This window comes from Centruroides vittatus, unplaced genomic scaffold, assembly GCF_030686945.1.
Source record: "Centruroides vittatus isolate TY-2023 unplaced genomic scaffold, ASM3068694v2 contig_349, whole genome shotgun sequence".
NCBI classification, from domain to species: domain Eukaryota; kingdom Metazoa; phylum Arthropoda; class Arachnida; order Scorpiones; family Buthidae; genus Centruroides; species Centruroides vittatus.
Window position 1 is genome coordinate 575,408 of NW_027122172.1, and position 19,384 is coordinate 594,791.

General features: G+C 35.2%; 1 protein-coding gene across 1 annotated transcript in view; it reads left to right on the top strand.

Annotated features, from left to right (window-relative positions):
- r (carbamoyl-phosphate synthetase 2, aspartate transcarbamylase, and dihydroorotase rudimentary) overlaps window positions 1-19,384 on the top strand; it is a 186,212-nt gene that overhangs the window by 22,104 nt on the left and 144,724 nt on the right. Inside the window, exons 3-4 of the mRNA XM_067269235.1 lie at window positions 17,371-17,640; window positions 17,715-17,773. Of these exons, the coding sequence (XP_067125336.1) occupies window positions 17,371-17,640; window positions 17,715-17,773 (329 nt within the window). The remainder of the gene's footprint in view (window positions 1-17,370; window positions 17,641-17,714; window positions 17,774-19,384) is intronic.

The window sequence follows — 19,384 nt, forward strand, 5'->3', positions numbered from 1 at the left end:
TTTGCATTATTGCCTAGGATGCCAACTACGAGTTATATTGTAGTTTCTTTCCTTGCCATATTTGTGCAGCTATGATACAATTTGTAGTATATCCGTGTAAATATGAATAGATAACCTCGGGGGCAAGAACAAAAAATCAAATTGGCTTACATGAACAGAACATTTATTAATAAATGAACAGAAAATTTAATCATAAAAAGTTTATTCAAAATCAAAAGCAAAAGAATATTTTTATTGTTTGTGATAATTTTTAAAACAATATTCCACGCAAAGGGCTGGCTTCTCTGGACAGATTGGACGGAAATAACGCGTTTTTCGGCATTTTTTAGCTTTGGTACAAATTCGACGTGGCTTTGTCCGATGCTGTTTATTTTTGGTAGATGAGATACTCTGTAAATAATGAAGCTCTTGCAATCTAAGTTTTTTTTTAACTGGTTGAATCTCTTCTCCAATCAACGCCTCGACGAATGCTTCTCTAAACTTTATAAGTTTTATTTTAGAAGTTGCTTTTTGAAACAGTTTTTGTGCATTGTGTATATATATATATATATATATATATATATATATATGTATATGTATAATTTGATTATAAAAATAATTAAATTAAAACACATTCAAGAAAGCCGTAAATGTGATGCACTCGACTCTATATCTGATTTACTGTATTACTAACGAATTTAGACGCATATCTCTGACTTGGCTGTAGCGAAACAACAAATCAAATCGTGTCTGTGCACGAATTAACTGATAGTTTGGCTTTAGCAAAGAGCCTTCTTTTACATAAGCCAACTACAAGATAATTTGTAAGATAATTTTTATTAAAAAAAACATATTCTATATGCTTTTTGATTATTACTATGTACTCTAATTAGAGTTTTTAATAATATAATATAATTAAATTAAGTTGGCATTTTACATTGGAATCTCGAAAAGTAACGTGGTAATCAACGTGTTAATAAAAGTGAAGTATTTTGTGTGATATTGCAGTTTCTCCTACAGTAAGTGCCAGAAATGTTTCCTTATTGGCTCCAAAATCTGTGGGACCGAGACCCCGAGACCTAGGGAGCCAGATTCTATGTGAGATTATGCAATTGCAAAGAAGTATTCCAAAAAGTGTAGTCCAAAAACAAAAATATCTGTGAGGGATAACACCATCTGCTGCAAAGTGGAAACATGAGACACAGACATACAGGTCTCATATGCATCCTTACAGATTTCTCACTGCACAGTAACTTTTTGGACACCCTATATCAAAATGTACTATTTACAAAAAACTGTGGAATAAATCAAAAGAGAATAACAACTATAAAATATAGTTGACATTGGGTAATGCAACAGAGAAGATGAGAGGAGCAATACCACAGAGCATATTATTTACAGACAACATTTTTCTATTCAGAGTACAAGAAAAACTAGAAAGTTGGAATAAACAGCTGAAAGAAAAAGGTCTGAAAGTTAGCAAAAGTGGGAGAGGATATATGGCTATAATGGGGGGAAAAAAAGAAACAATCAGAATCTAACTGTAGAAGGAAACAGATTGAAGGAAATGCACAGCTTTAGATTATCTTACCTTAGCTCAATGGTCAACAAAGGTGTCGAACAAGAAATGAATGGTTGAATTCAAGCAATAGAAAGATATCACTTAAATTGAAGGGGAAGTATATGAGAAAGTCATGCAACCATTCATAACTTACAGTACAAAAACTTTAACACTAAAGAAAGCTAACTTAAGAAGAATACAAGTAGCAGAAATGAAAGTGCTAATATATGGGTTAATGAAAGCTGAAGACAAAATTATTGATACTGTCAAAAAAATACAATAAGGAAGGCTGTAATAAGTTAGTATGGGCATGCCATAAAAATGGATGAAAGTTGTGTCAGAAGACAAGTCATAGACAGAGGAAAGTAAAGTAGAGAAGTCCAAAGAAGAGATGAATGGATATGGTTGAAATGGAAATTAAAGAAATTGGGGTTGAGGAAAGATGACTGCAAATCAGATACAGTGGAAGAAACTCATTAATTAAATACAATTGACTCCACATAAAATGGGATAAGATATAGAAGAAAATATGTAATTGCTTAGATTGTCTACATAAGTATAGACTCTTATGAATAATCTCTTATATTTTGATGAGTTTGAATTGCTGATCAGCCAAATTATATTTATAAATACATCATTTTATGAATTAAATATTTCTGATAAGGTAAGTGTAGAATCAATCAAATTTAATATTTGGAGTTTGCTTGACCTTGAAATATGGGATCAACTTTTAATTTATAACAGTTTAGAAGTAATAAATCAAATATCCAAAAATAAAAAAGCAGAGTATTCGTTACTACTGTATAATGGAAAAATTATCATTTATTTAGCTGTATGGTCAAACAGTAAAGATATTTTTTTTATTTTCCTGGCTGTTATACATAACAGAGAGAAAGTATGACAATCAGTCAAAAAATTACCCCCTCCCCAAGATTTTTACATTTTTGGACTTGGGAGACTGAAACGTCAAGAAATGCAAAAAGTTTCAATTTGTAGCTCGAAGAAGGACCCGGGAGGGATCTGAAAACGTTTGCTCGGACAAATTTTTGTACTTCACGCCGGTTACGGGTTTATGTGAGATTTATTGCAAAATTCAGAGGTTTTTACTTTCCTGGCTGTTATGTATACATAACAAGGGAAAGTATTGGAATCATATCAACCTTGACCTTCTGAGTTTTTTGCAATCTCCATGTTTTCAGATCTCCTGAACCGAAAAAAGTAAAAAAAAAAAAAAAACAAAAGAATTGTGTGTGGTGTGTTTTGGAGTCTTATTTGTTTAATAACTCAGGATGAGATGAAGATAAAGAAACAGTTTGACATGGCAGCTTGTGTATAAGGGCTTGATGCTATTAAATTTTGGTGGTAAAAGGTCTAGGGATGGGGAGATAGAGAAGGGTCATAGGTCATGTCTCTGGTGGAGTTAGACTTAATGAAGATTTTATTTGTTATTAACATTTACACTTTTTTATAAAATTCATCCCTACCCACAAAATTAAGCTTATTGCCATTTATAGTAATTAAAAATATAAAAAGTTTTTATAACAAAATCTCATAACAGCCAGGAAAGTAATGCAATTCTCGTTGCTGGATTTTTTCTGTATTCATCGATGTTAGTGTGTGTGTGGGCACAATTTTGTTCACCCTCTTTGAAGCTTAATAACTCCTGTCAAAATTTTCTGAAATTTTGCAGGGAAGTTAGTGTATTAGGGGATTGATGCAATTAAATTTTGGTGGTTAAAGGCTGATGGGATGGGATGATAAAGGGAGTCATGTCATATCTCAAGTAGGGTCTGACTTAATGACAATTTATTGGTACAATTTTTTATAAAACCACAAACTTATATACACAGGTTCTAGCTTATTGCATGTAGAATTAAAGAACCATCCATCAAACTGGATCAAAAATGTTACTGGATTCATTAAAGTTTACTTACTGAGTGATATAAAGTGTTGATTTGTTTATTAACTTTTTCTCTAGTTTCTGCTGCTATTCATTATATCAGATTTCAGAATCAGAAGGACCTTTTTAGAACCTTCCAAAAAACACCTTACCAACATTGAGCTGGAGGCTATTTGCGCTGCGGTATGTGCAGCAGGATATGGTATCGCCAAATACAGTCATATCCAAAACAGAGTTAAAAAGTCCCTTTTTCCTGCCACCACCTTGCACAGTCCAAGGGACTTGACAGTACTCTGTCCTCTTCTATTTTGTGGCTACCTCACAGTCTGGATTTGCTGGATAGAGTTCTTTACCTCAACACCAGAGTAAAATTCTCACTTCCGTAACCTGTTACTGGTGCATTACATATAAAAAATACAGTGGATGACAAACGTTTTCAAACTATTGCAAAGTTCTTCTTCAGGTCAAATAGTTTTAGAATGCTTCAAAACTATTTGACCTGAAGAAGAACTTTGCAATAGTTCAAAAATGTTTGTCATCCACTGTATTTTTTGCCGGATATTTAGGCAAAATGCATTTCTCTTAACCATTGCCTCACACCCAAGTCTGAGAAAACACTTATGTAATGACAGAGATGCGGTTTTAATCCTGGAAAAACCAGGTGTATATTCCATTCCCTTGGGAAACCCAATATTTGGGTTATACACCCATTATATAGGCACAACCACCAAAATGCTGGTCAACTGCATATCTGAGCACTAGCATTCTGTTGCAGTGGGGCATTGTGATACCAAACTGTCCAAGTTGGTTGTGCAGCACCTCACACTCCACTTTGGAATGATAATGATACTCAGGCCCTGTAAGGAAGGCTGGTATATATTTGGGAGGCCTTCTTTACCATGCTGCTGTCTCCTTGCAACTCCCCTACCTTCCAATTGCCCAGAAGAATTTGAATTAATTTATACAAATGGTTGAAACATCAACATTAGCTCCGTATCTACCCCCTTCTCTGCAAATTAAGGCACATCCGCATCGACATTACTTGTTTTTCAAATTAATATTTTAAATTTTCTTATTCTTAAAGTTGTTATGTTATGTTCCAAACAGTTAATGCTGTTATCGTTTTAATTTTAAAAATCTGTTTAAAATCTGTTTGATTTTATTACTGCCTGAGGACAATGTACACATCATCAATGTACATGATTACTATGTCAAAAGTGCTTGCAAAAAAATAAAACGTTCTTTAACACCTTTTGTGGGAATTTTTCTCTTGAGTTGGAACAATTGTTGGCGCGACATCCACCATACGTATATAAAACTCACTCCTCCAAATGTTGCCAGGAAAATTAAGCAATTTGTTTCTGGATTTTCTTAATTTTATTTATTTAACTCTGCCCTGATTATGCTAAGAGGGCTTTTTTTAGCAAGCCAATTATGGTTTAGCCAGGCCCACATTGGAACACATTGGAGTGGTGAGGGATGGTGTCTGACATCCAGATTGTAAAGTATTGGCCTTTTAGCAGAGAGGGAACAAAAGAAGCATGACCTTGTCAATTGGATCCACCTGCAGTCAGGTAATATACCACTTGTAAGGTGTTGACTTGTAAACAGGAAAACAGAGAGGGAAAACAAAGGAAGTGCCAACTTTGTCAATCGGTCCCACCTGTGGTCAGATGATAGGCTGTTTGCCATATAAAAAAAACTACTAAATGTAAACAAGTGGCAGATGTTAATGTAAGCTCCACTCTCGTTGGATAACAGCAGACCTAAGTGTAAGCTGTTCACGAAAGAATGGTTTGTGATTGGTTGTAAGTTTCTGTCCAAAAAAACCTTAAATTGTGGACCAAATGGGAGAAGAGGGGGAGAAGGGCAAGAGACTGGTACACGGTAGTTTCAGGCACTTGGGAAGCCCACTGAGTGTAGAGAGAGTATTCTCCTTTGGTAAACATCTCAGGGACGGGTTAGTGGCGGAGACTGCGCTGATCATGCAGTTGAGCCAACTCCACAAGTTGACTGAGGCCTCTCCAGAGTTTAATAGTTCCTGGAAGCCAATCCAATATGTGAGACACGACACTTTGTTGTCCTGTATATATTATGTTGTCGAACTTGTACATTCTACGTATTTTGTTCTGTAAATAAACTGTAAATATTCTCTGAATTGAGTGTGGAGGTGTACTTTCCATCAAATCTGGATCACTATTGAATCGTGATACATGCAGAAACCAACTCAACGAGACGGAGTTTAGAAAAGAAGTTCACTAGATCTTCACTCAGATGGACCACCCCTGAAAAATTCTTGGGTTTCAATCTGTCTGCTCACCATGTGGATTGTGGATGTGATAAGCATCTGTGTTGTAAGCAGACAGGTAGTAAATCCCAGGTACATGGGAGTTGCAGATTCAATCTCACTCCAGGCCAATTCTTTACTTTCAGAATATTTTAAATTAATTCATAAATATTTAATGCCAATGCTTACCTGTATTTCCAAATTACTTAATAAGTTAATCATTAACATAGCATTTTATTAGTCTGATTAATTATGGCAATAATTTGGTTTAGAAATTGCAGACCCAGTTTCAGGCTATAAAGACCAGCAACTGACTTATACCGAAAATGCTGTCAGTGACCATTCCTGGTAACTGAACTTTCAAAAAATGTAGAAAATGCCTCAGAGATTATAGATAGCTGAATATCACCATATCCTATAGTTGCACTACCTTGCTTTGTTGATACAGCTGCCATGCATATTGAGTCATATATTGCTGGATAGTACTTGACATGAGTACCATCCAGCAATGTGTGACATGATGGATGCAGAAACATCTATGAGCATGCCAAAGAGTGAATGGATTGCACTGGCGCATGACAGAGTTCACAGACCAGCAGATCCACCAAAATGCCCATCAGGACCCATTCATCACAGCACATGACATCTGCAGCCACTTGTTGCCATCAATAGGTGCATCCATGTCCACTCAACAGGTTGCATGAAGTTGGGTACACAGCAACCAGCAATAGGGGTACCATTATCTGCTCAACATAGAGTTATACACCTAGCTTGCTGTCGTGGATCACTGAATGGCATCATAAAGGCCTCTAAAGAAAGGTCTGCCCTATTTTACAAAGAAATCTTATATTTTTAATTGTGAAGGGATTGTCACCTGTGGACATTTTAGACTGTTTTACATAATTTGGCAGAGGCGTAGCCTCTAAAGAAAGGTTGTCTCTGCTGTGGAGAATAGTTTGTTTCTGGTGATTGGACATGGTGAGTAAAGAAGATATTTTTATTATCTGTTTACGTGTTTTTACATTAATACTGTATTTCTGCCAGCCCTATTTTACAAAGGCATCAAGTATTGTTTATGGATGAATTCCACTTCTTTCTGCGGAGAAATGACGGCTATAGACGGGTGTTGCAGTAACTCAGGGAATGCTACATTCCAGCCCTTTTTGTCATGCATCATACCAACCCCACACCAGGCATCATATTTAATCAGTGGACAGCTTTGATGTACATTGGTTTCGGTGTCTGCGGTTTGGCCACTGGAGCAAGCAGCACCCAACATGGTGTTACGGCAAGAAAATGCCTAACTTCACATCACACTGCAGACTCTCAGCAGTCTGAATGGAATTCACATTTTTCCCTACCTGGCAGCCTCAGAAGATCTCCCCCATCAAACACATGTGGGATCTTGTCCAATGTGAGATGATGCACCTGGGACCACCACCACATACCATAGACAACATGTGTGCCACAGCTTGGCAAGGGATATCTCAGACAATCATTAATTACTTCTTTGATAGTATACCTTGCCATATAATGGGCTGTATAGCTGCTTGTGGGGACCATATTTGTTATTGAGTAAACATGTGTCTGTTGCATATCTTTGTTCATTCTTTTAGTTATTTGTATATATCAGTCATTTTTACCAGTTCTGCAATGTGCATGTGGCTATGCACATTTCTTCATGGTGTTGCAATTTCACTTTTGAGAAGGGTAGTTATGTGAATGACAACTGGATTCTTAAATAATGTACTAAAAATTAAATAAAAGATATAAAATTTAAATAAACTAAATAGCCTAAAAATTAAATAACAAAGGAATACCTGTAAAATATAAAATGTAAAAATACATATAAAATTGGTAAAAATAAAAATGTAAACATAATATTAAAATCATTAAAATAATAATAATAATAATCAGTCGTAGAGAAACCGTGTTGTGCTAGATTGCTTATTCGAATTGTTAAACACAAGATCGTGTTATTAACTCAATCACTTGGCTTTTGACTCCACCTTTATTTAGTTGATATGGTAACTAATTTTATACGTTTCGGGCTTTTGCCCCTCATCAGTCAACTAAAAACAAGAATAGGACATACAACATTAAAATTACTTTAACAAATAAATTGCGTAAATAATTTAAAATACACATTATATATTTTACACATACCAGTTTTTTGCCCCCCGATATGGCACTTGTACACGCTTAAGTCTGTACATCACAAACTTGAAGAATAAGGTGGTTATAGAACCATTATAAAATTCTTTTATATCTGTTTAAAATGGTAAAGCGATGTATCAAAATACACAAAGTAGAACAAAAACTTACAGTTGGTTGTATTCTATTCTCTTATCGGAGACAATGAATGTGTATTTTCTAGGCTCGTTAAGTTCACTATAAAGTTCTTTCGGGTAAATTTCTTCTCAACTGTTTGGTATAATTGGACATTGCAGAATGAAGTGATATTTCTTATTGTTCGTTATACTCAACATTTGCATAATCACATAGAGTGGTTTTGAGATGAATCAAAGCCCTCTGGTGGTATTTTGATAGAAAAATTAAACTATAATATATTCAACCAGTTTTTACTTATATTTACACTTAGATTTTTGTTTATGCAATTTTTTTAGTTTATTATTGCTAAGCTTTCTTTGAATTTTCTGTTATATGTGTCTTTTTCTTTGAATAGAATTTTTACGGTTTTTGTCAATGTTGCAATTATTTATAACACAGTGATCACGAAAAACTGATTGCATTCGATGGTAATAATAATAATAATAATAATAATAATAATAATAATAATAATAATAATAATAATAATAATAATAAACAAGAAACATCACAATTACATAAAGCAGTAACTCTAGCAGACTCAAATAACACATCATTAAACTTACACTCACATCATATGGACACAACACAACATGTAAAAAGCATAGACACCATTAAGCAATCGTGGGCTCGAAAGGCACTCCATGGCAGGCATCCTTATGATCTGGCCCAGGATTTTGTTGACAAAACTGCGTCAAACAGCCGGTTAGCTCGGGGATGCCTCTTTGGGGAGACGGAAGGATTCATGATCGCCATACAGGATCAGGTCATAAATACTAAAAACTACAGAAAACACATACTCAAAGATGCAACACTCACAAATGACACATGCAGAAAATGTCACGTCATGCCAGAAACTATACAACACATCACCTCTGGTTGCAAGCTCTTGGCACAAACAGATTATTTACACAGACATAATCAAGTCGCAAATATAATACACCAAGAGCTTGCAAACAAACACAAATTAGTAGACATTCACGAACCATACTACAAATACATTCCACAGACAGTATTGGAAAACAACACGCACAAAATGTACTACGACAGAGCCATAATCACGGATAAAACAATTTACCACAACAGACCAGACATCACACTCATTGACAAACACAATAAAATCACATACATTATAACGTCCAGAAATTTATTAATGGGCCTCACTCATACTTATAGCCCAGAAATAAGAAAAGGAAAAACGGAGGAAAGTTTGAAGAGTTAAGGTGAAGGTGAAGGGATAGGGGGATAGGAAAGAATGAAAGATAGTTGTGGACCATGGAGTTCCATGGCGTTTACATCGTATCTACAGTGCTAGGTAATACTACATAACAATAGAACGAGGAACATAAAAATTGTTGAAATACAAATTTAAGCGCGTGGAGTGAACAAGGCGTGACTATTTACATATGTACAACAAAAGGCTATTAACATAGTTAATACCAAATTTCTGTAAGCGCAACGTATATCGACTGACTATATTGTTATTATCACTAAGTAGGAGAATTCAGTTTAGGATGTAAATACTTTTTGCGAACTCTTTAAAGGCTGCATATATTTTCTTGTTATTAAATAACTTCTTCAGTTCGCATGGCCAAAGTTCATTTTCATCATTTACCTTTTTCCTTAGAATTTTCCTTTGGTTCGTAAAGTTTGGACAGAGATAAATGATATGTTGTGGCGTGTCTGCTTCTTGCAGAGGGCATTGGCACATACCATCTGTCTTTTTAATAAACCTCCTGAGGTAATTCCGAAAGTTCCCATGTCCTGTCAACAGTTGGGTTATGTTGAAGTTGGGTATTAAATGTTCGAATTTATTACGTTGCTTGACGTCTGGAATGTATTCGTGTGTTATTCTTCCAGTCGTGCCCTCATCCCATCTCTTCTGCCACCTTTGCCAGATGAATTCCTTGATATTTTTTTTTAACCAAGTTATGGGAGTGTAACTATAATTGTAGTTATTTGTCCAATTCGGAGCCGAGCGAGCCAAAAGATCCGCCCTCTCGTTACCTCGAGTACCTGCGTGCCCTTTTATCCAATTTAGATTAATTCTAATTTTACTTCTTAGGTGTTTAAGTATGTTAATGCTTTCTCTAACCGCAATCAGCTTGATGTTCATGTTTTTAATCTGATGCAATGCCACTCTGCTATCGCTGTAGATCGTTACCCGATTGAATTTGTGGTGTTGTCTGTTTTCATTTATCCAATTGAGAGCCCTGTAGATTGCATATGATTCTGCTTGATTTGCTGTGCAGTGGTTCTGAAGTTTATATCTAGCCTGGTAGATGTTTTTGTCTTTGTTTTTCACGACTATGGAACTTCCCACTCCCGCTCCTGACTTTGATCCGTCTGTAAAGATACATAATCCGTTTGCTATAGCGCTTTCGTTCAAATTGATGTGTTCGTCGATCGTGAAGCTAGGATGGTATGCGTAGTCCTGCGGTTCCTTATCCAGTTTGTACTTCTGTATGTGGTCAGCTGTATTTTTTGCTTCTTCTTTGACCCCTATTTTTTCTGTTTCTCTGTTGTATGTTTCCCTATTGATGCGTCCCGATGATAGTTTTAGTTGTAGAAATTGCCAGACCTTTCCTATGATGATGAGGTCAATTGGTGGGAGGTTTGCAATGACAAGGGTGGAGTCAGTAGGGGCTGTCCTGTAAGATTTTGTAATCGAAATTGCAGACTTCCTTTGTGCTGAAAGAAGTTTTCTTTTAATGCGTGTTTTTGTAACCGCTTCCCCCCAGATCTCACATCCATAGGTGATCATTGGTTCAATTACCGCCGTGTAGAGTAACCTGCATGCCTTACTATCGTAGCCCCATTTGTTCCTTGCAATCGATGCTAGAGAGTGTATAGTATTGACAGTCTTATCGTATATGTAATATACATGGTTCTTCCAAGTCATCTTGTTGTCTAGTACGATACCTAGATATTTAATCTCTGTGCTGTTCCTGATTCTTTGATCATCCATTTTAATTATTAGTGCTTTCTTAAGCGGAGTGGATTTTGGGAATACTATGCACTGACATTTCCCGTAGTTAATTTTCAGTTTCATCATTTTACTCCACTGCGAGATTTTCTCAAGAATTTCGTTCGCCCTGTTCTGAAGAACTTTTTGGTTACTATGTGTAATTGCTAATAGCGTGTCATCTGCATAACCCTGGAGTTTACAGTTAAACTCCTTTGGTATTGTACCTTCAATTTTCAGTAGACTGTTATATATGAGATTCCATAGGAAGGGACCAGATCTGGACCCCTGGGGGCAGCCCCTTTTTATTTCCTTGTTAAGATAAGTTTTACCATTATTGATTATGAAAATTTCTCTTTTCTTTAAATAGTTCTCGACCATCTTAAAAATATTCTTAGGACATTTTGTATGTTTAATCGCTTCCAGGATGGCGGGCCACCATGCGTGGTCGAACGCCCCTTTGAAGTCAATAGTAATTAATAGAGTATGCTCCCCTTTTTTCTTAGCTGTTTTGATGTATGTGACCAGTGAGTCTAGAGCACTTATTGTATTTTTCCCTTTGCGGAATCCAAACTGATTTTTATCTATGTAATTGTTACTCTCGCAATGGTATTGTAATCTATTCACCATTAAGCCATCCAGTATTTTTCCTATAACTGATAATAAGGATATAGGTCTATAGTCCGATGGTTTAGTTGGATTTGCAGTCTTTGGGATGAATTTGATATTGGCTCTCTTCCAAATGGTGGGGAAGAATCCGAATTCCAAACATTTATTAAAAATGATTGTAAATGTGACTGGTATAGCCTCGTATGCCATTTTTGCCATAATTGGTGTAATACAATCAGGACCGGGTGCCTTGTTCAGTTTAAGATTTTTAAATTCTTTGTAAATTTCTTGTCCGGTGAAAGGGGTGTCGTCTGCAGAGAGGTTCTCAGTGTTGTTATTTTGTCTAATTTCTTGGTGTGTACTTTCGTCTAATAATGGATCATCTTCTGGGAAGAGTTCACTAGTAATGATTTCGTACGTTTTTTGTATTGAGTTTTCATTGTTGTTAATTTTGGTAAGTAAGTTATCCGGAATCCTAGCTTGTTTTGTCTTTTTCCTTGCAATATAGTATGGAATTGACCATATTTGATCTTTTCCTAGGCTTGTGCAAAACCTCCTCCAGGACTCAGTTCTTGTCTTGTTAATATTTGTTTTATATTCCCTGAATTGTTTCAGGTACTCCTGCCTAAGGGTTTCTTTCCTGTTTGTGTTAACTTCTCTTCTAAATTTATTTCTCGTTTTCCTGAGTGTTCTCCGCTGTGCCGTAAGATCTGCCGTCCACCATGGAGTAGTATGTTTTACTGTCCTAACCGTTGTGGCATGATGGTAAGCTGAATATATGATTTTATGTAATTCTTCCACTTTGTTGTCTAGTTCCGCAGTATTTCGTATGTTGACTATGTTCTCACAGTTCCAGTTTCTCTTAATGTGATTTTTGTATTTATCCCAATTGGTGTTTTGTTTAATTGTATAGCTCTTTTGTATCCCAGTTACCATAATATTAATGTCTATATAGTTATGATCACTTGCCGTGTGATCATCCAGTGTGTTGCACTGAATGTTGAAACTATTAAGATGGCTATTGGCTAGACATACATCTATCCAACTCTCTCCTGTAGTTGACGTAAAGGTTGGGAGTGTACTTGTGTTTAATGACACCATGTTGAGGCTATTCATTAGTTCTACCAATTTAGTTCCTCTTGGATCTTCTTTTGGACTGTGCCAAATCGAGGACTTGGCATTAAAATCCCCTGTTATCAATATTGGAAAGTTTTTCAGATGTTGTACAGTTTTGTTGAGTTCTTCTAGTGAATCTGAGATTTCTTCAGATGGGGAACAGTAGAATGAAATCATAATTATCGATATATTTTGGTGATTTATCATGATGGTGGTAAAATTCCTATTAGTGTGATTACTCAATTTTTGAGCATTGAGATTTTTATTTAGAATAACAAAGCCAGATTTTGGGTTTTCGCTTGGATCAATGTTGTTTATCACCTGTAGTTTCCCGTACATTGCTATTCTCTTGTCGTAGCAATATGGCTCTTGAAGAGCTAATATATCCGCTTGATACTTGTTTGCGACGAACAGTGCTTCAGAGGTGGCAGCCTTGCTATGTTGAGTGTTAATTTGTATCACTTTAATTTTACTCTGTGTATTTGTATTTGACTGAGTACTATTATTATTTAGATTACTCCCCATAGTTTGTTAACTGTACTTTCCTTGTTTTAAATCTCTGTAATATTTCACAACTTTTATGAAATGCATAGTGATTTGTTGGGATTTCACGATTTGGAGGTTGGTTTCTGTTGTATTTGCAACAATTTATGCAACAGGGTGTGCTGTTTTTATTCTGGCACTCTGTATGTTTGTGAGCCTTTGTACAGTGGCTGCATCTTGTGTCCTCTTGGCATTCACTTGCAAAGTGATTAAACCTGCAGCAGCGGAAGCATCTTATAATCGGAATGAAGTCGTCGACTTTAATGTTGGCCCATGAGATTGAGAGGTATTGTGTGTTTATTATTTTTCTTCTTAGTTCCGGTGTTACTGATAATACATAATGCTTACAATTTTCTCTTAGTTTGCCTCTACTAATAACAGTGCTTATTTTACAACTATCTGAAAAGTCTTCTTTCCCAATTTTATCCCAAATGTCGTTTTGTCTGTATAGGGTTTCTATAAGTTGATCCTCCTGCACCGATTGAGGTACGTTTAGCAAGATTATTCTTGGTCTGCGTCCCCCAGCCACATGACATTTGATCTTTGTGTTGATTTGTGGAATTTGTTCGATGGCATTCCTTAGTTTCTCACCATCCTTGTTTTTCACTCTTATGCATAAGCCTCTTCTATTTATTCTTCTCACTCCCTTGACTCTCACCCCTAGCTCCTGTGGCTTTATTTCAGTCAAGATCTTTTCTTCTATGTCTTCAGTGTTTATGTTTTCATTTGATTCCTCTCATTTTCGGATAAACCAACACCGCGTAACTTCCTCTCGTCTTCCTCGTTTTGAACTTTTGTGTTTATAGTTTGGGTAATCGAGTTTGTCGTATCACTTGGTTTTGGTCTGTTGCTCAAAACCTGAGCATAGGTCTTCTGAGTAGGTGTTTTTTGTGTAATATTTCCTGTTATCAGTTCCTGTTTATTCTTTTGTCTCAGTTCCTTCAACATACCATGCATTTGGTTCAGTACGGCGTACATTTTCATTGTTCTCTCCCGTACCTCCACTCTTTCGTGAACCCTCATTGCGGTGTTTCCTGATTGTGGGCAGAGTACCATTATTCTGCCCAAGCAAGTGCTTGCTTCCTGTAGCATTTCCTCCTCTGTACACCATGCTGTCCATTCCTCAACCTCGGCTAAATATCCGCCTGGGGTGCCTGGGTTCGGTACCGGAGACCCTCTGTTCCTTGTATCTTGTGATTCCATTGTGTTATCCAAACGTCAAAATAACCAATATGCGTATAGATTCACAGAACAATATAGTACCCGAAATAAATAATATAAGACTAAATTGAAAAAAATTTAAATATCTTCTAAAACCGATAACCGGTGCGAACTATTTTTCTAAATGGCGAACGTTTTCATTGCCCCTCCTGGGCTCTTCCTCAGGCCAATTCTCAAGAGCCCAGGAGGGGCAATGAAAACGTTCGCCATTTAGAAAAATAGTTCGCACCGGTTATCGGTTTTAGAAGGTATTTAAATTTTTTTCTGTTTATACAACCCGGTGTGGGAGAAGTGTTAAGACTAAATTAATACTAGAAGGTGTGTCTGTTGGAAAGAGGCACTGTGCCCAGCAATTCTGTGCTGCCAATTAAATCAGCTGCACAGAATGAAAAATAGCTTAATTTTAACTTATTGCTACAACTATAATTATTCTATTAGTAATTATTACAAAATTATTACAGATGGACAGATGCTCATTACAGTATTCAGGTCAAGAAAGTTCGTAATCAAAAACCGTTGCTGACGACCGTTGAAAAGTCTGTTGCTGTAGCTTGAGGTCAACGACCGTTAAAGTTTAAATATCTGTTGCATGTTCAGTGAGAAAATACAGAAAATTATTCCTGCTCTAATTTGAAAACTATTTGTCATATTATTACGCAGTTTGGACAGAACATCACAACAGTGGTCCTCTTCCCAATGGCACCATCAAAAGTCTTAGATGGCTAAAATTAAACCCGATGTGGCCCGATTTGCTTCCAGATCAAAAGTTAAATATCTCCCCCGAGAATAGTTCAAAGGTCGCCAAAATTTTACACAGTACTCACTGTTGAAGTGTCCTTTGAAATCCGTTCTTCAATCCGGTTGATCGAGCATACCTGTCCGGAAATCGTATCCGAGGGTTCCACATTTAGGTTTAAATATCACAAAATTGGGTGGTCCAAATTTTTTAAATCCGACGTCTTTCGACACTACTAGTTATCCTCTTTCGAATAATATATGACACTAAACACTATCACAAAAATTCACCAAAAAATCAAAAGAAAATACGGAGCCCACTTTTACCACATCTTCTCCTGCTAACGACTCAACGCCCTCTTCTCACATACATTATAGACATATCCATTCCAAACACTCACAATATACAAAACGCATGCACTGAAAAAATTAGCAAGTACACAGAACTCGCCCAAGAAATAAGCCGTCTGTGGAGGATGGATAGGGTGCTTATTGTACCTGTTGTTCTCTCCTCTACAGGTGTCATACCACACACACTACACAAAAGCCTGGGCACATTACAATTGAATAGAAACACATACATCACACTACAGAAGGCCACTATATTGAATACATGTCATATTGTGAGAAAATTCTTGAATACAGACACTCACACTGATACATTTCTTTAATTTCTGTTTTGGTTACTATGCCTTGACTTTGGTTTGGCATAGTACACAGCCACCGGTGTTATTATAATAATAATAATAACAATGAAGGAGGAGGAGGGGCTGCTTGCTTTTACAAACTTAGCCCACTAGGAAGAGAAAAAGGGGTGAAGAAAAGGTTGAAGGAAGGGTTCTGAAGAGAGAGGTATAATGTAAAAGGGGGAAAAGTAAAGGTGAAAAAAGATCTTAGGATCTCAGAGCACTGCATCGGAAATTATTAATAACCATAACTACAAAAGTTGACAATACCGTTATTCAATATTAACAATTACAAGAAATGGCCCGGTTACAGTAAAATACAAGATCCATCACATATGGGTAGGCAGAAAGTAACCTCAAACACTGCAGTGTTACAATAATATTAAAAACTGGTTACAATTTTAATATTCGGAAAGAATGAAAATATCAGCTTACTATGATATAATATAATAATACCGAATACATGGTACGTGAGGACTAGATACATATTAATGGGAATATAAATGGAATATAAATTTTTTTATTTTTAATCTAGAATCTAAAACTAAACTATGTACAGAAGAATTTTACACGGCCGATTCCGTTGTTTCACTGTCTTCCCGGTCGTCTTGTTTGTTAGTGTTTTCATTCTCAGAAATTTTTTCTTTCCTATAGAAGTCTGGCTGAAGAGCCCTGGTGCTTTCAATGAACCTTTCAAAACACTTCCACAGATTTTTAAAAATCATTAAAATACTAAAAGTTTAAAACACCACTGCGCGATTAGCAAAACTGAAAGATGCAAGGTACAATGTAATGATAAAGTAAAAAGAAGCTGGAGAGGAGAAGTATATCTTAAAATGGACTCTTCTCAAAGCTCTAAAGTAGTGACTGCCAAATCCCACTAACGGCAGTGTGTGTTTGAGTTCAATCTGTTTTCTGTAGTTTGAAAAATTTTCTTTTGATGATAATTATTCTTTTTAAGAATTTTGACACTGAAGTGAGATTTTGCAACTGGCATCATTGCTGTGCATTCTGACTGCTGAATTTGGGATAATTATATTTAACAACTCTTAAGTACTCTCTAATTTTAATTTTCAATGTTCTGCTATTCTCATCTACATGATAATCATATGTCATTGCCAACCAAAATATTATTACTTAGGTGAAACTAGCAGAACATTAAAAATTAGAATTAGATAGCATTTTGGACATGTAGTCCAAAATGTGTTTACTTTGTAGTCAATAAGGCCTGTATAATCTATTATTGTTTTGTTCCTGTGTGATTAGTTCTCCTAGGCAATTTTATGCTTATTGACAATTAGAAATATATATAACTTTAAAGATTTATTAATTATAATTCATCCAGAGTAAATCGGAGTAAGAAGTGCCAACAATGACCGACATTTAATATTTAAGGTGCCGGATTATCTAATTTCTTAAAAAATTATATTTTTTTTTTAGTATTTCAGACCGGAATGGTTGGTTATCCCGAATCCTTAACGGATCCATCTTATTATTGTCAGATTTTGGTGTTAACATATCCTTTAATTGGAAATTATGGAATAGCATCAGATGAAGAAGATGAATATGGAATTCCCAAATGGTTTGAGTCTAAGAGAATCTGGATTGAAGCTCTTATTGTAGGTGAATTAAGTGATTATTGTAGTCACTGGTTATCAACAAGATCTTTATCGGAATGGATGAAAGAGCATAATGTTCCTGGAATTCAAGGTAACGGGGCAGAAATGCATTTGATTTGCCCATTTCAAAAATAAGATTTTACATTTTAAAATTCTATTTTGAAGGTATTGATACCAGAGAACTCACTAAGAGAATTCGGAGCAATGGAACTATGCTTGGAAAAGTAAAATTTTTAATATTTAATGTATCTTTAAGTTTTTAATAAATCGTTATAAAATCATGCAACAATTTACATTTATTTTGTTTTTATAATTAGCAATTTTTGATTATAGCTATATAAAGTCGACGATGTGTAGATATGACTCCAAATGACTTTATTTATGTTTTGGTGTTCTAATTAAAGTTATAAATTCAAAAATTTTTTCAGTTGGAATAAAATTACGTATACAAGATGTATCTAAAAGATGTTAACACTAATATGGGAGTAATTTCTTATGCCTTATTTCCTTTGCCTAATTTTCCATTATGTACAAGAAGTCACAACATAGTTGTGGAGTTCTCAAAAAAAGTACATCTCTACTACTACTGCCACAATGACTGCCACCTTCTCCATATAAATGTTAACATTTTTTGAAGTACCTTGTATAAAGGTTTAAATATTTTTAGGATAATTAGAAAAATGTTCTATATTAACCCAAAAGATTTGTACTTATTTTACACCACTAAATCAACTTTTTGAATTTATATTTATATATTTGAATGTCAATAGTTTTAAAAAGTTATTCACGTACTCCAAACCGATTACAGTGTGCACATAAACAAAACAAAAACAAAAAACAAATGTTTTGAACGCCGCTCGAGTTCTTCGTCGGGTTTTGTAACAATTACCCGATGGATCTTTGTAAAAGCTTTTGGAATAAAAATTCAAACAAGCATTCAAATATAAGCTCAAAAAATTAAAAACCATATCACGCCTTCACATTCAGTTGCATTACCCTTCTTTAAAAAGTTATACTTTAACAGTATTTTTCACAAATGTTTATTGAAATATCACAATTTATTACACATTAAAAGTTGTTATTATAATTTATAAGATTTATTTCTTTGAAAAATATTATTGTATTTTAAGAAAACTGTCATTAATCATGAAAATATATTGTTTACTTCTATAGGAACTACATTTGTAATACTACCAACACTAAAACCATTAAAATACAGTAAAATTTCTTTATTTGCTATCATTTTCAGTTGTCTTTTATCAATCTCACATAAATTAATATAGTGAAACCTCTATTAACTATTAACTCCTGAATAGCGAACACCTCTACTTAACAGACATTTTTACGATCCCCAGACCCTTTAAATAGGACATCTATTATATTTACCTCTAAATAGCAGACACTCTAAATAATGGACACTGTCATCCATAACCAACCTTATAAAAATGGGTTAATGTTACCTGTGGTTCCAAGATGGCAGCGCTTCCGGTTGCCATCTTGACTTAGAATCGAAACTGCACTGTAACCGGTTATTTGATTGGAGATCATGTGACTCCAAAACTAAATTAAACAAAATATTACTCACATTAATCCGTCTGTTTTTTTATCCTTCCTACATTTCTTTCCGACTTTGTTATTTTCTTCTTTACTAGTTATTGTGAAGCAGCCTAACTAAAACCAGTCCAGCTGACTTCAGATACCCCCATCACCTGCTTCAAACATCTAAATACAAACACATGCACACTTATAGGATGCGTAAACATGAAAGTGAGCAACTATTTAAAAAATACATACACATATAATTATTTTTTTTTTAAATTAAATTCATGCACGGA